The following is a 16,599-nucleotide window of genomic DNA, read 5'->3' as shown; positions in this document are numbered from 1 at the left end:
TTTCGTCTCAACTACTTGTGTGAAGCCAGATAAATATGTGGTAACTCATGTATGTGCTTTATTTCGAAATCCGTAATGGTGAATCTTATGATTCACGCAGTCAAAAGCCTTCTATAAATCACAAAATACAGCCACCGCAGTTCATATAACAGTGGAAAAATTGCATCATTTGTGTTCTTATTGCACTGAAATCCAAAATGTTTGATGTTCAATATATCACACGCCTGCAAGAAGTCAAAGATTCTGTACTTAACGAGTCTTTCGATGATTTTTGCTAACGTGGGAATGAGTGAAATGAGCCCAAAATTCATGGCAGAGCTCATTTTACCACCTTCATAGATCGGTATAATAATAATAATTGATGTTTTGAGAAACGGTGGAAATATGCCTTCTTTGAAGGATTCATTTATCAGAGATACTAGCTGGTTCAGGGCATTATCTGGAAGATTTTCAAAAATTCTAACAGAAATGTCATCAAATCCAGTTGCGGTTTCATTTCAAATATCATGTAACGTTTCTTTCAATACATCAATATTAGTGTCATACAAGATTAAGTTTTCATTAACACTCACGTTTGCTAGATTTATCAGTGGATCATAGGCTACGGTTACATTTTTTGTCAATTCATCTGCAACTGAAGAAAAGTACCTATGTTCGAAAAACTTCCGTTACGACGTAGTCGTCGGACATACAGAGTGTCCGCAAAGTATGGAATGAATTTGATATTTCCAAAACCAAAGGTCGTTTTCAAAAACCCGAAACACGTCGATTTTTAATTTTAATATTCTACATTTTACAATAGAATTTCATTTTACTGGGTGATCCATATTAATGTGATGACGTCATTGCTAATTTTTTTAAATGCAACACCCTGTATTTGGTGTCAGTTTTAGATAATCCATAATGAGCTGATTCCGAAAAGGTATGATACTTGGGGTCTAATAGACAGAATTTGAAGATGTGCGCTTAGAAAATAAATTTTATTGATATCTAATAAAAGTAGAAATTCATTGATTACTTTATATTATTTTCTAATGATTAATTTAACAATGGGTAATTGATCCAGTAATAAATACATGACTTTATTTTAAATGTTCGAACTGTAGTCCTTACTTTATCTGACAGTAACGTAAACGTTGAATAAATTCTTGTTGAACCTTGTTTATGGTTTCTTGAGAAATATTGTTTATTTCTGTCCGAATTTTCTCTTTTAATTCTTGAATATTTGCTGGTTTCGTTTTATAAACAACATTCTTCAGATGGCTCCACATAAAGTAATCCAACAGATTTAAGCTTGGCGACCTCGCTGGTCATTCAATATGTCCACGTCTACCAATCCATCGGTTCGTAAACATTTGGTCGAGATATTTTCGAACATCTGCAGCATAATGTGGAGGCGCACCATCCTGTTGAAACCATGAACTTTCATCAAAACTTCCAGGATCAATTCTACTGAAGAATAAATTAATTAAAGTAGGTACAAGATATCTCCTTAGAAACTGAAGATATGTTGGCCCGTCTGAAAAAATATATTTTTTACGAGAAGACGGTCTCGGTGAAGAATAGGATTCACAAAATTCTATTCTTCCATCTGGATCATCCTCGTTTAATTCCTGTAGAAGTTCCATTTTAAAGGGATGCCATTTTTTCAATTTTAATACTTTGTGTACAGTTGTTTTACTGACATCGAAATCACGACTAACCTTACGAACAGAAGTCTGCACATCTTATTCAAATGCAAGTAAAACATCTAGTTTTGTATCATCATTTACAGAAGGACGACCTGATTTGCGTGCATTTTCAATTGTATCAGTTTCTCATAACTGCGTTATGCGTCTTTCTGTATATTTTTTCATTAAATAAGTTACACACTTCCATCTGAGTTCGCGATCTGTTTCCATAGCCAATCATCATAAGTATTCAAATTAATTCGAAGCAATACTACAGAAAATTCACGTATTAGTACAACAACTACTGTCCTATTTAACAGTTACAGTCAATCGTAATAATGGCATTTCACAATAACAAAAAAAAAGTAGCCGCCTACTTTTTTGAAATTAATAAGAAATACTTGTTAGCACGGTTACTGCCAACTACAGCAAGGACTACAGTTCGAACATTTAAAATAACGTCATGTATTTATTACTGGATTATTTTACCATTGTTAAATTAATCATTAGAAAAAAATATAAAATAATTAATCAATTTCTACTTTCATTAGATATCAAATAAAATTTATTTTCTAAGCGCGCACATCGTTCGAATTCTGTCCGTTAGACCCCAAGTATCATACCTATTCGGAATCAGCTCGTTACGGATTATCTGAAACTGACACTTAATACAGGGTATTGCATTTAAAAAAATACCGATGACGTCATCAGATTAATATGGTTCACCCTGTATAAAGAAATTTTGTTGTAAAATGTAGAATATTAAAATTAAAAATCGACGTGTTTCAGGTTTTTGTAAGACGAACTTTGGTTTTGGAAATATCGAATTTATTCCATATTTTGCGGACACACTGTATAACCACAGATTAGTTATGTTAGTAGCTAAGGACCATTTGTTAATTAATATTTGTTGATTCGTTAATTAATATTTCAAATATTTAATGATTTAAATTTTTTGTAGATATAACATCGACATAGATTATGAAAATATTCCTTCATGTGGTAGAAAAGAAAACATAATTTGTTAACTAGATTCAATTTTATTATTGTCGGCTAGTATATTTTGAGACTGGATGAAACCATAATGATAGCTATTAATAAAGTTTCGAATTAATGTCCCAGAAATAAAAACACCCGTACGCTCATGACGTAATACAAATAATTATAGTTTCCCATTAGTTTCATGAATGAATACAATTTTACTCCACGGGCGTGTACTCCAATTCGGTTGACGGGAGTAAAAGGCGAACAATTAACTCCAAAATGTACCGTTAAGAATATTACAATGCTCAGAACGCGTTCTGGATCGTGTAATTCGAATTACTATTGTTGTTTGTTGTGAAATACCGGAACTATTTGCTCAAAAAGGAATCTTCAGCTTTGATCGGAATTAAATAATTGCTTAACAATAATCTCCAACTTAATAGTCAATCGTATTGGATATTTGTGACCTGACTATAAAATTATTGCTACAATTAAAATACTTCATATAACCAAACTGTAATTAACAGATACTTTTTGGTTTTATTTTGCGTATTAACAAAGTGACTACACTGAAAAACAATTTCGACTATTATTTGAAAATAAAATATTGAATTTTAATTAAATGGTCAATATTTGATTGGAGTAGGTTCGTCCCTCGGTTTTTCCATTCTTCAAATGCCGCTTGTATCAGCTGCCCAGCAATCACTCCGTCGAACTCGAATCCTTGTTTCAAGCTAATTTTATAATTTTCATATGGAATTCATATCCAGAGGATATTCGTCCTACGAACTGGTGTTTTATCATGCTGTTCGTTTCATTAGTATGGTTAAATTCTCATTAAAAATGGAAATTTATCGACAAAACATCGAGGTCATGAATTACTCTCGATTATTTTCTTCACAGCGATAAAATAACGAAAAAATTGAAAGCCAGGCTACCAACACAGAGTTTATACAATGATAATACGGAGGATGAAACACTTCTTTCCAAAAACGATCGAAGTGACAGCCATAAAATTAACATCCAAACTCTGTCCATGCAAGCAATGGAGTGTTCTAAAACATTATCAATATAATGCACGTAATCTCCCAGATAAGACTACTTGTACAGAGTCGCACTAAGGAACGACTGAAGTTTTATTTTTATTTTTCAATAATATACCGCTGGATATAAGAAAATTATTCAAAGTTCAACTAATGAAAAAAACAAAAACATTTAACATTAAATGAACTACAAAAAACGGGTCATTTTATTTCAGCAGGACGATTGGTTTACAGTTTTTTTATTTTAAAATGATGTTTTGGCGTATAAATTAATAATAAAATAATAAATCCTTTGTCCTTTTAGACCGATTACTGATTTTGAAAAACTGGTACTAGAAGAATCATCATCAAGATTATTCATCAATGGATTTCTGTTAACTTAATCATCCATTAGATGGTCTAATCTCAGACGAAACAGCTTTACTGAAAATATTTTCAAGACCACAAAATTTAAAAATTGTATTATCTTTTGGAAACATAGTTTTTTATGTCGGCCGAAAAGAGCTCTATTGGATTGAGCTCGCAGTGTAAAAGGGGGAAGACGTAATACTATTTTATGATATGTTTTAGCAACTGTCAACAATTTATTCATTATATTTGGTTTTATGTTCATTCACTATCCTTAAAAGTTCTGTTTTTACCATGTTATCCTCGAATGGTAGGTATACTTTTCAAACGCATCCAGTCTTGAATTACAGCTTTTTTATGGCTGTAGTAGGAAGTTTTTCAGCTTTTCTGGAATGGTATGGAGCGTTGTCTGAAACAATTACACAATTGTCTACTAGTTTTGGAACAACGTTCCTAAACCAATTCATATCTTTTTCTACTCCCGTACGTGAAATAGTATTTTCACACACCGTTCACGAATCGTAGATGTAATTTCACGCCCTTGTGCGTGAAATTATTCATCATGCTTTGATCAGGCATCCATCGTTGTTTGGGTTGTTCTCACAATTTCAATCACTATCACTGTCCTAATCGAATTGAACCAATGGAACTATGATTGTGACTAAATATTGAAACTCGTTCTATGGATTCGTGCTTTTACGGTGCTAGTTGCTCACATGGTATTGCTGAATAACAAACTTTTCGTTAATAAATGAAAATTCATCTTTTAAATTTTGAGCACTTGTATCACTTTGATTACTTTCTTCAAACCGATTAAATGATGATGAAATTGAAGGTTAGGTCACCAAAACAGAGTTTTACAGCGATAAAATATTTTTTCCTAACATCGATTGTGGAGATCAAATCGTTAAGTGTAGTTTTTGAAATTAACATCGATAAAACTGACAGCCATGAAATTAACATCAGAGTGTCATTATTCTGAATCTTATGTGGCTCTCAGAGCCTGTTACGAGTATGCATCACCGTCACTGTCCTAATCCGAAGTATTAAAACTACTAGTTGTAACGAAATGATGGGTTCTATAAAATATAATGACTGAATTGGTTATCGTTTATTTAAAGTTGGAATAATATTTGAGAGTTATAACATTCTTAATTCTTAACTATACCTTTATTAAAAGTTGTTTCCATCCCGTTCAAGGATAAAATAATTTTAATTAATGCAGGTTATAAAATATCTCAAATTAGAATACCGTTGATATAGTTGTTGGACATTTGTAGGTTAGGGTCTGAACTGTTCATGGTGATGTTTTCAAAATGACATGTTTAGAAGTTTTCACATATCAAAACAATTAATTAACATACATTCCTGCTATCCTTCTATATAGCAGTTGATAAGGTTTTTACCATTCATTTTTAACGTTTAATTGCAAACGTTGAATTAAAAGTAGCATTAGTCTAATGTGAACACGTATTCATATGTTATGACTTCAATTACGTTGAATCGCGCATATTATTTGTTGAGTTGCATCTTAACTTCATTGAGTTTGATATATCCACAGATTACGAAATTCATAGACTTCTAGCAAATTCTAAATTATTGGAAATTTGATTTTGGGCCTACATTCAATGATTATCAATTGTTTCTTCTGGGAAAAAGAATGAAAGATATATAAAAAATATGAGAAATATGAATATTTTCTTAACAATAAATTTAGGAAATAAGTTGATAACTGATGGTACGACAGTGCAATAGATATATACTATATTATTCTAAATCTAAACTTAAAACTCGATAGAAAGCTGATCAAAAATGATCAAGGCGTCAATATGCGAAATATTTAGATTTATATCTATACTCCAAAAGTCGATTTCTTATTATTTATATACCGTTCTTTTCTCTCGATAAAAATTGGAATTCTCGAATTGTCTTAGAAAGTGCAATAAGAGTGAAATTATTGATTAGTATATATTTGAGTGGATAGAAATGGAATAACCTAATATTTTAATATAGCTGAAATCAGTAAATAATGGTGCTTCACAGGTTGTCATAATATATTCGAGGCGGAGTTTGAAACAAGGTGACGAGTGCCAAACAATACAAAAATTTTGAATAATACTTTCAGTTTCGATGAGAAAACCTTTGAAATACTTTTGAATATTTTTTGATTGACTATAAAAACAGTTATAAAATGATTTTTCATGAGCATTGAACGTGATAGCGCATCATTTCAAATTTATTACCTTCACTTCTGTCACATTGTTCTGTTATGACCATTTTTGGGTATCCTACTTTCACACGAAAGTCTCACCTGAAACAAAGAAAAAAAATCAGGCCATATGATTTAGAACTTTTTGATAAAAATTGTTGAGCAACATGAATGATTCTGAACTTGTATAAAAACATATTTCGAAAAATACAGAGGTTTGAAATCCTATAAAAAGGCAATAGTTTTTTTATTTAAAGTTTAATAACCTGTATACCTATATATCTGAATTTTGAATTTCCTTTCTTCAACTCTGATATAAGTGTATCCCGTATTATGTCTTTCATGTCCGATGTTGAGTCATTTCTTAAAATTTCGGGTAAAGATTTTTTTGAAATACAGATCTCTTAGACATTGTAAAAATTTGCTTTCTTTGCATGCAACGCAGTGATACGTTTTCAATGTAAGACGTTTGTTCTATAATTACCAATCATTTATAGTGAATTGAAAATGGCCAAAGTGATTTTTTTTAATGGAAACGTTTTTGTATTTTATATTTATAATGAACGATTCTACATACAATTTTAATAAGGCCAACAAAATATAAAAATCAAATATTTGAAGAACCCCGTACCGACGGTTACTTTTATCCTAGGGATGTATGTCACCTCTTCTCGGGAATTGTGAAACATTTTTAATTGAAAATAAGTGCATTATTTACTTGTTACGTTGAAACATTTAATTTTGGCGTTTGAGGAATAAGAACCAACCTTCAACAAGTTATTACTCCATCTGAAAACATGGGTTCATTGGTTGAAAAATTTAATAAATCGAAGTTTTGACTTCCAGAGAAAGTACAAAAATTGCTCACAATTATTTCATCTATTCATTTTCAGAACTATTTTCAATGAATTATTTTTAGCAACGACAAGGCGTGGTACCCACACCCCAGGTGAGGGTAAGTAAAACCGAAATCCAAATTTTTAGGCAAATCGGTGCAGATTTTCGAAATTACAAACAAGACTGTCTACGTTTTATTTAAAATTGTGTGAATATTACTGGAGTTTTATCCCAAATATCCGTTATTTTAACACCTCGACGCGTGTTTTGATCACCAATCACCGGGAAAAATGATTGAAATTTACCTCGGAATTTTCATTTCGAACGAAGAACATTACTCCAGTTTTATTGAAAATATACTCTTTCTATTGAGTAATTCACATCCCCGAACGTAATTTCATTAGGCAATGTACTTTTCATTGAGAATTAAATATTCATCTAATATATGTGTGAAATCATAACGTATTATTTCATGTGAAGAGAATTACTAACTGGACGATGGGTATTCCCCCTTAGTGAAATGTAAATTTTCGCCATCTCTTTATCGAATGTAAAATTACGCTTGTATTTGTGAGTATTTATTGTATTGTTCATTCTTGTCTACAGAAGCGCATCGGTTTGTCTGACGTGTGCATTAGAATATTTTTGTTGTTGGTGAAAATAAATAAAGAAGGTGAGTACATTTCTTGTAAAATTTCAATAACTAGTCCAATAAACAGATGAATTCATTGAGTTTTCTCGTTATGCATTATAGAGTGTTTTTTTTATTACAAGTATATCCTAACCTCGCATCGCAAATTATTTCATACTGTATGGAATAGTACAACATATTTTAACTGATTTTCAAATAATTACAGAACATATATTTGAAAATGTTTGTGATAATTACTGAATGGTATTGAGAAAAAGAGAAAAAAAGATATACTCGATAGCAGTGGCGTGACTCATCAGTGACGCCGTATGCACGATCCATTTTAAAAATGAATTTTGATGAGGAATAAAGTTTCGTATTGGTGGTTGCAAATATCGGACAATGTTAAATCGTAATTTCATTCACCTAAAAAATATTCGAATGTTTTATTTGTATCTCTCATAATTTTGGATAAATTTGAGGATTTGTGATTCTTATTATTGAACTTGAAAACATTTTTGTGATGGGAGGCAAGTTGGAACTCAAAATTGAAGGAATCGAGAAACACTTTAGGACCTTTTTTGTTTTTGTTGAAGAGATGAACAAAACACTTCATCACCACTTTATACCATATCATTATAGCTATATTTGCTATATTTCAGAAAATGTTGGAAAACATTTGGAAAAATCTAATTTTTTATTTAAACGGTTGAATATGTATCAAAAATTTTTGAGAAGTATTAATATTGAATTAAAACTAGTAGTAGTTTCTCTCTAGGAATGTGTGTTCGTCAACTTACTGTGTTTTTAGATTTCTAAACCTATTCATTTGATGATATTTCATTTCTCTTCTAGGATAATAACAGCAATTGAGGAAAAAAGAAAAAGAAATATTACTTTCATTTCTCTTTTCGAATAATACCACCATGAGCAAGAAAGAAAATGTGTTAATTTGAAGAATGGTTTTTTTATTTTGTACTGTTATTTGACTTTTTTGAAAATGAAAAAAAAATGTTTTGTAGAATTTCATTTCAAGAATGTATATGAACTTATTTTGTATATACACATTTTTTTTAATATATCAATGTGTAATAGTCTTGTGCATTCAATTATCTAAATTATGAGGGAAAATGGCCACTTAAGAGTCAAGAGTTAACAATTGATTGAGGTATCATTATCTTCAAAACTACTCTGAATACGGACCTTCTTACAACGGAATATCCTAAGGTAATATAACCCGTTACAATGTTAAATTTTATCAGAGTATAGAATTCCACTGTGAAGTTATATAAGAGTGTAAAATTCTACTGTAAAATTCTGTCAAGAGTGTAATATCTCGATATAAATTTATATCGCAAATTTACCCTATAAAGTTTTATTTCAACACAAAATTACACTCAAAATGAAAAATTACACTGAAAAATTCCACACTTGTCTTCGGGGTAGAATTACAAAATAATATTCCGCATGGAATGTGAGATCACACGCGAAAGTAATTTCTCGCTAATGTGGGCGGTAATTAAATTGCCACCGGTACCGGTGGAAAAATTTTTACCAGTGAAGTGATCATCTTCAAGAAGAAGATTACACTTCCTTTTGAAGATAATCACTTGGTGATCGAAACACGTGTCGAGGTGTTAAAATAACGGTTTGGTTTTGGGATAAAACTTCAGTAATATTTATTACTACACCAAAGGTTACAAATAGTGCATCACAAGTTTAAAATTGTGTGTTGGTTTTTTTACAGAACACCTTGTAGCTTCAAATCGTAAGTCGTGGTTCACTTTTCAATAGACACTATTTTCGTATAAATTGGTGCAGAATCTCAAAGCAGGGGATTTACAGAAAATAGCATTTTGCGAATGGCTAACAATCATAACACAAGAAATGATAATTTTGTCAAAGATGTTATATGAGTGCATAAGACAATATTTAACAAAAACGAAATGTTTTGACATGCCTAATAGTCACTATCGGGCTATGGGAAATCCGTGCAAAGACTTACACCACAAACAGGAAAGCAACTAAACTAAAACTAACTTTTTCTGTTATTACAATAAATGTTCGAAGTGTTCCCCGTTGACTTCCTGGCAAAAAAGGAGTCTGTTTTTAGTTTCAGTCCTGATATCTTGCAAAGTATCGCGAGTAATTGTTGCACAGACTTCCGAAATCCGCGCACGCAACTCCTGAATAGAGTGACAATGAGTCTCGTAGACTATATATTTTAGGTAACCCCATAGGAAGAAATCTAACTGAGTTAGATCTGGTGATCTTGGATGGCATTCCACAGATCCTTGACGACCGATCCATCGTCCTGCATAAACAGTATTCAAATAAGTCCTCACAGCAACTGCAAAATGGGGAGGAGCTCTATCTTGTTGCAGAATAATATCTATGTCAAATTCGTCTAAATTATTTTTAACAGGTGCCACTATTCGTGGATTTATTACTGTTTCCAGCATTTCCAAATATAGGGCACCAGTTAGATGAATAACGGACCTATAATGTGGTCACCCAGTATTCCCGCCCACACATTAACTTTTTGGGAAAACTGGGTATGAGTTTCGAGAAAAAGTCGAGGATTTTCATCGGACCAGTACCTCACATTTTGTCTATGCCCGTGACCGCTTAAAAAAAGTTGCCTCATAACTGAAACAAATATGTTTCAAATAACTGGGACAATTTCACAATATTCTAGACGGCGGTCTGGATCATCGTCCGTCAGTTCATGCACCATTTTTATTTTGTAGGGATGAAATTTATTTTTTTCAGAACTCTCAATACCGTCATCTGCGAAAGCCCAAGATTCAAAGCAACAGTTCTTTCTACTCGACGGGAACGGATTATTCACAAACTCGCTCATAATGTCCACTTGTTAATCTTCCCCTGTTGTTGAGTGCCCAGAACGTGCTTTATTTTGCACGTCCTCATAAAATTTTTCCAGTAACTGTTTGAAATAATGTCTATCAATAGGGCGATCTGGAAAACATTCGTACCGCCCCATAATAATTGCGATGAGCCTCACGAAAAATAACAATCACTTCCCATTTCTCACTTAACGCACGTGGTGCAACCATTGTTTGAAGATGAATAGCAAGGAATATTACTGGAGTTTTTCCCAACACCAAACCGTTATTTTAACACCTAGACACGTGTTTCGATCACCAAGTGTCATCTTCAAGAGAAAAATCAAACTTGATCTTCCTCTTGAAGATCTGTGTATATGTGTATAGATATATGTAATTACGATTTTTGGGGTATTATACTCGTTAGAATATTATCAGATTTTTGAATTTTTGAAGACTTACACCTTCTTATTAATGAGTTAGCATTTGTTAGCATTTACTAACTTGGTAATTACTGGTTTTCCAACATCCATGTTCACCTCTTAAAATAATGTTTAAAGATTATTAATAAATACATAAACTCAATACCACTGACAGCCTCGGCTTTGTGGAATTGGTGTTTATTGTAGTTTCAAGAAACTGCTTTGTTTTTGTACACTGTTTATATTGTCACCAAGAAACCGCTAATAAGTTTTTATTATTATTATTATTATTTCAACCAACAAAATGTTTGTACATAATCAGTAAACTATTAAACGAAATTTTCACAAATAATTGTTCAATTTCCATTAATTTCCGAGTATAGACCAATGCAAAGAATAACGTAAAACGTTTGTGAACGTTGCAGAACATATTATCAGTTTGGACGGTAGCGCGCTCAATTCTACGTGCGTGCGCTCTGCGCCTGTTCCTGAGGCCGAGGAATGTCGATACATCGAAAGAACTCTGCCTGAAGGTCGCTTCCACATGGGTCGGTGCAGAATGTCATGATGTACTGATCACACACCGCACTGTACTTCCTGATGTACTTGCACGAAAATAAGTCAACCAGTGAAGATATTGCTATCTATTGCGGAGAAGAAACGAAAGAAAATTTACAGTGTGTAAAAGCCAAATGGAATAAATTCATTATTTCGGTTACGGTACATATTTAAAAAATCCCGAAACACGTCAAATTTAAATTATAATTTGATATACTTCAACAGAAAAATGCTACCCCTACCTTCAACCTCCGTCGATTGACAAGTAGGTACAACCCCAAATTTTTTCAATGGGAAGTATATGCTTGTGATATATCGTTTGAAAGGTATCTTCATTCTCTATTCAAAAATGTTATCGCTTTCAAGTTTATTGCAACAATCAAGATAAAATAAATTGAAATTATGTGGTTACCGAAATTCGATAAAATACACTCAAAACTTATTACAATATACTCAAAACTTATTTCATGTTGAGGTTTTGATAATACGAAAGTAAGCAAAAACCATACAAATGTTCTTTTTAAATGGTATCCTTTAAAAAACTGTAAATAATTTCCGTGGCAACGTTAGTTTAAAACGCCTTGTCAACTTGTTTTATATGTTACAACATTATTTGTCAGTATTTTAATTCAAGTTTAAAGTTCGTTAACGTCAAGTCTGACAAATGGTCAAATTAACGAAAATGCATAAAATAACAGTTTTACTAATGATTGGTTACGAAGATAAAACCCGAACACTACAGAAAGTAGCTTGCCTATTTCATGAGAAATTTCCTAATTCACCGCCCATCATATCTCAAGGAACAATAAGCAAAATAGAGAAGCAGTTTCTTAAGCTTGGTAATGTGGGACAGATAAAAAAACAGCTGCCAATGCATTGAGTGATGAACTCAAATTAGATGTGATGCTTGAGTTTGAGGAAAACCCACATACATCGATTAGACAGGCATCCACTACATTCAATGTTAGCCATACATCGATAGTAAACATATTAAAATAAAATAAAATGCATCTCTATAAAATGATACCTACTCAGAAGCTCATGGAAGACAATTTTGATAGAAGAACTTATTTTTCTAAGCAAATGATGGACATGTTGGATAACATCATCCAATTGGAAGACGTTATGTGTTCTGATGACTGTACTTTGTCTCTTAACGGTCAAGCTGATCGGCAAAATTGCCGCTAATAGTCAACGGGCAGGGATTTTAGGAAACCAAATCATTGGTCCCTTTTTTATTGAAAGCAACTTGAATGGCTATAATTATTTGGCACTACTTCAAATTTATGTCATTCCAAGTTTAGCCAAGTTACATCATGATCCAGGAAACCCTCAAGTTCCACTGAATACGATATGGTTTCAGCAGGATGGAGCATCACCATATTACCAAGTTAATGTCCGGCAATACGTCGATACAACATTTCCTAATCGGTGGATAGGGAGGCGAGAATCGATTGAATGGCCAGCGCGATCACCTGATCTTTCATCATTAGATTTCTTTTTATGGGGATATGTGAAAAGCAATGTGTACAAAACTGAACCTTGATTTGAATGACTTAAAAGAACAAATAACACTTGCGATTAGGTCGGTCACACCTGATATTTCAAATAATGTTAGAAGTTATATTTGAGATTGGGATGTTGCCAAGACATTCAGGGTGAACATTTTGAACATCTACTTCGTTAACATTCATATTTCTTTTTCGTATTCTACATTTCATTACGTTTTGCATTACATTTTAGTTTTTGAGTGTATTTTATTGAATTTCGGTAACCACATGATTTTAATAAATTGATGGATGTAGCCGTTACTACATGGTAGGAAATCATGATCAAGAAAAGAGAAATGAAACTTTCTATGTTTTTTTACCACTTTTATCTGTAACTAACGTCACTGCAGTTTCGTCCTGTATGGACATAAGTTTGAAATTGTCCGTATAGGACAAATGATTTTAATTTATTTTATCTTAATTGTTGCAATAAACTCGAAATCGATAACATTTTTGAATAAAAAATGAAAAGGCCTTTCAAACGATATATCACAAACCTATAGATCCCATTTAAAAAATTGGAGGTTGTAACTGTCATTCGAAGGGGGTTGAAGGTAGGGGTGGCATTTTCACGTTGTAGTATGTCAAATTATAATTTACATTTGACGTGTTTCGCAACTTTTTTTAAATATGTACAGTAATCGAGATAATGAATTTATTCCATTTGGCTTTTACACACTGTATAGATCGTACAATATTGCTTTGGCATACCTTATACCGAGTCCTAGTATCTGGTCAATTCTGATAACTATAGTAGTGGCGATCTATGAACGACCTTAACATCGATTACACGGAATGGTGTGCATAGGCTTATGCAGGAGGCACACTGTTAGATATTAAGTTATTTAGAACACTGGGTATATTTCAGATTGTAAAAAGTGTTAATATAAAAAGTATGTTTTTTGTATAAGGCATCGTTTCCCGAGCCGCAGTGTGAAATAAAACAGCTTGAGATTGAGTTGGTTGTATTAATATTTTGGCCCTATTCAAATTAATAGTGATTTAAAACATTGGCGACGAGGATTCTTATCGTAACCAAAAAACGCAGTGAACAAAATGCCAGAGACGACAACTACCGAAATAGTGGGACTTTTAGGTTCGCTTAGTACCTTTAATCATGAAAACTCTGACTTTTCGGTTTTCCTCGAAAGATTGAAGCAATTTTTCATTGCTAATAACATTACGGAAGAAAAACGTAAAAAGGCTATTCTCTTGAATACGCTTTCCGAAAAATGTTATATATTAGTTAGGAACTTGTGTGTTCCAACCTTCCAGAAGATAAACCTTTCGAAGATTTATGCAATTTGTTATCAGAACATTTGGCTCCAGTTAAATCGTTATTTGCTGAACGGCTAAAATTTTACACAGCAAGTCGCGAAACTAGTGAAAGTGTTGCGGACTGGGAAGCTAAAATAAAGAAATTAGCTTCAAATTGTCAGTTTGGTGACGAACTTGGAACAGTTATGAGAGATATCTTTGTTATTGGCATAAATGACTCAAAAATCATGGACCGTTTATTTGAAGAAGACGCTTCAAAATCATCAGTAAATTTAAAACAAATGGTAAAGTTGGCACTATCCAAGGAGTCGGCTTTGAAGGAACATACCGTCAGACAGAGTTGGGGAGCTGTAAACATCAAGGCTGAACCGGTAAATTTTCATTGCCAACGCAGTCAAGGGCAACGTTATACCCAGCGATCTGATCCAAGGGTGAAACAGGGTTCATCATCTTACACTGGGGGTAAGCATCATGGAAAGATTCAAGCGGTAAGCAGCTCAAAATTATGTTCAGTGTGCGGTCGGAAAAATCATTTGACAAGTGATTGTACCTATAAAAATTGCATATGCTATAGATGTGGAATAAAGGGTCATTTAGCTCCTGTTTACAAAGAAATTACTCAACATTTTTTGAGTGTAGCTGAACCAGAAATTGTTTCCGATGATTCACTTTTTAATATTCGCAATTTAGATTCAGATATTGATTCAAAGGGCAATGTAAAACCAACTTTTGTAAATTTATTGGTAGAAAATATTCCGTTGAGATTCGAAGCAGATTCAGGTTTTGCTCACGCAGCAATTTCAGAAAAATTATATGACAAACATTTTCAATGTAAAAAATTGTATGAAAACGACTTAGCTTTTAAAGATTATGTAGGTCTTACTTTTGAACCTTTAGGATTTCTAAATTTACATATTACCTATGAAGGAACAAAATTAATTTTGAAAACTTATGTTGTTAAAAATGGGGGTCCTCCACTTATTGGAAGAAACGGTTTGAAAATGTTAAATTTAGGCATAGGCAAAATCAATTATGCATCTAATGCGGAAAATGATTGCATTGTAGAAAGGGCTGTCGAAGAGGTGAATATTTTATGTGAAAAATATAAAAAAGTTTTTGATAGCGGTTTAGGAACTTTCAATAAGATGGAGATTTCTTTGAAAATCAAGGAGGGTACTGTACCAAGGTTTTATAAAGCTCGACCCGTACCTTTAGCCCTGAAATCAAAAATTGAAAAGGAAATTGAAAGATTGGTGGATAATGGTGTTTTAGTACCTACTGAATTTTCGGAGTGGGCTACACCGATAGTTCCAGTGTTAAAATCTAATGGCGAAATTCGAATTTGTGGTGACTTTAAAATTACTTTGAATCCACATCTAGAAATACCACATTATCCATTGCCACGGTTAGAATATTTATTTTCTCAGTTACAGGGGGGAAAGAAATTTTCAAAAATTGACCTCTCAGAGGCCTATCAACAAGTTGTTCTAACATCAGAATCCAGAAAACTTGTAACAGTTAGTACTCACAAGGGACTTTTTTCATATACCAGGTTACCCTATGGCATAACATCGGCTCCATCTTTATTCCAAAATATTATGGAACAGATGATTGTCATGCCGGGCGTTGCCTGTTTTTTAGATGATATCCTAATAACCGCGGATAATGATGATTTACATTTAGAAAGACTTGAAACAGTATTGAGGCGACTTCAGGAGTGTGGTTTGAAGGTGAAAAAAGAGAAATGTAGTTTTTTTCAGAACTCAGTTAAATATCTAGGCCACATAATTGATAGAAATGGCTTACATACTTCGGAGGATAGAGTTTTGGCAATCAGGCAGGCTCAAATTCCAAAAAGTATAACAGAAGTAAAATCATTTTTAGGAATGGTAAATTTTTATTGTCGATTTATTCCAAACGCTTCTGAAATAATGAGACCTCTGTATAACTTACTAAAAAAACAAACAACTTGGTTTTGGTCTTCGGACTGTCAAAAAAGTTTTGAGAAAACTAAAAATATGTTATTATCTTCATCAGTATTAGCACATTTCGATCCAGAAAAAAAAATTAAATTAACTGTGGACGCATCGCAATATGCATTAGGTGCAACCTTAAGTCATATTATGGACGACAAATCAGAAAAACCTATTGCTTTTGCTTCGCGATTACTCAATAAGGCGGAAATTGGTTATTCCCAAATTGAAAAAGAAGCTCTTGCAATAA

The 16,599-nt window shown here is 32.7% G+C and overlaps 1 protein-coding gene across 3 annotated transcripts in view; it reads right to left on the bottom strand.

Moving 5' to 3' along the window:
* Nucleotides 1-16,599, bottom strand: part of UBL3 (Ubiquitin like 3) — a 291,838-nt gene that overhangs the window by 111,124 nt on the left and 164,115 nt on the right. Inside the window, exons 2-3 of one of the 3 annotated variants that reach the window (XM_074170052.1) lie at nt 6,289-6,356; nt 4,339-4,454 (exon numbers count right to left, since the gene is read on the bottom strand). The exons of 1 other annotated variant lie outside the window; for it this stretch is intronic. In XM_074170052.1, the coding sequence (XP_074026153.1) occupies nt 4,339-4,341 (3 nt within the window). In that variant the 5' untranslated portion in view covers nt 4,342-4,454; nt 6,289-6,356. The remainder of the gene's footprint in view (nt 1-4,338; nt 4,455-6,288; nt 6,357-16,599) is intronic. One more of the 3 variants, XM_074170053.1, reaches the window with a different exon arrangement.

The sequence above is a fragment of the Leptinotarsa decemlineata genome, unplaced genomic scaffold, assembly GCF_025532065.1.
Source record: "Leptinotarsa decemlineata unplaced genomic scaffold, Ldec_3_MD MMD2_P_RNA_scaffold_6, whole genome shotgun sequence".
In the NCBI taxonomy this organism is placed as follows: domain Eukaryota; kingdom Metazoa; phylum Arthropoda; class Insecta; order Coleoptera; family Chrysomelidae; genus Leptinotarsa; species Leptinotarsa decemlineata.
This window is presented reverse-complemented; position numbering and strand designations above follow the sequence as displayed.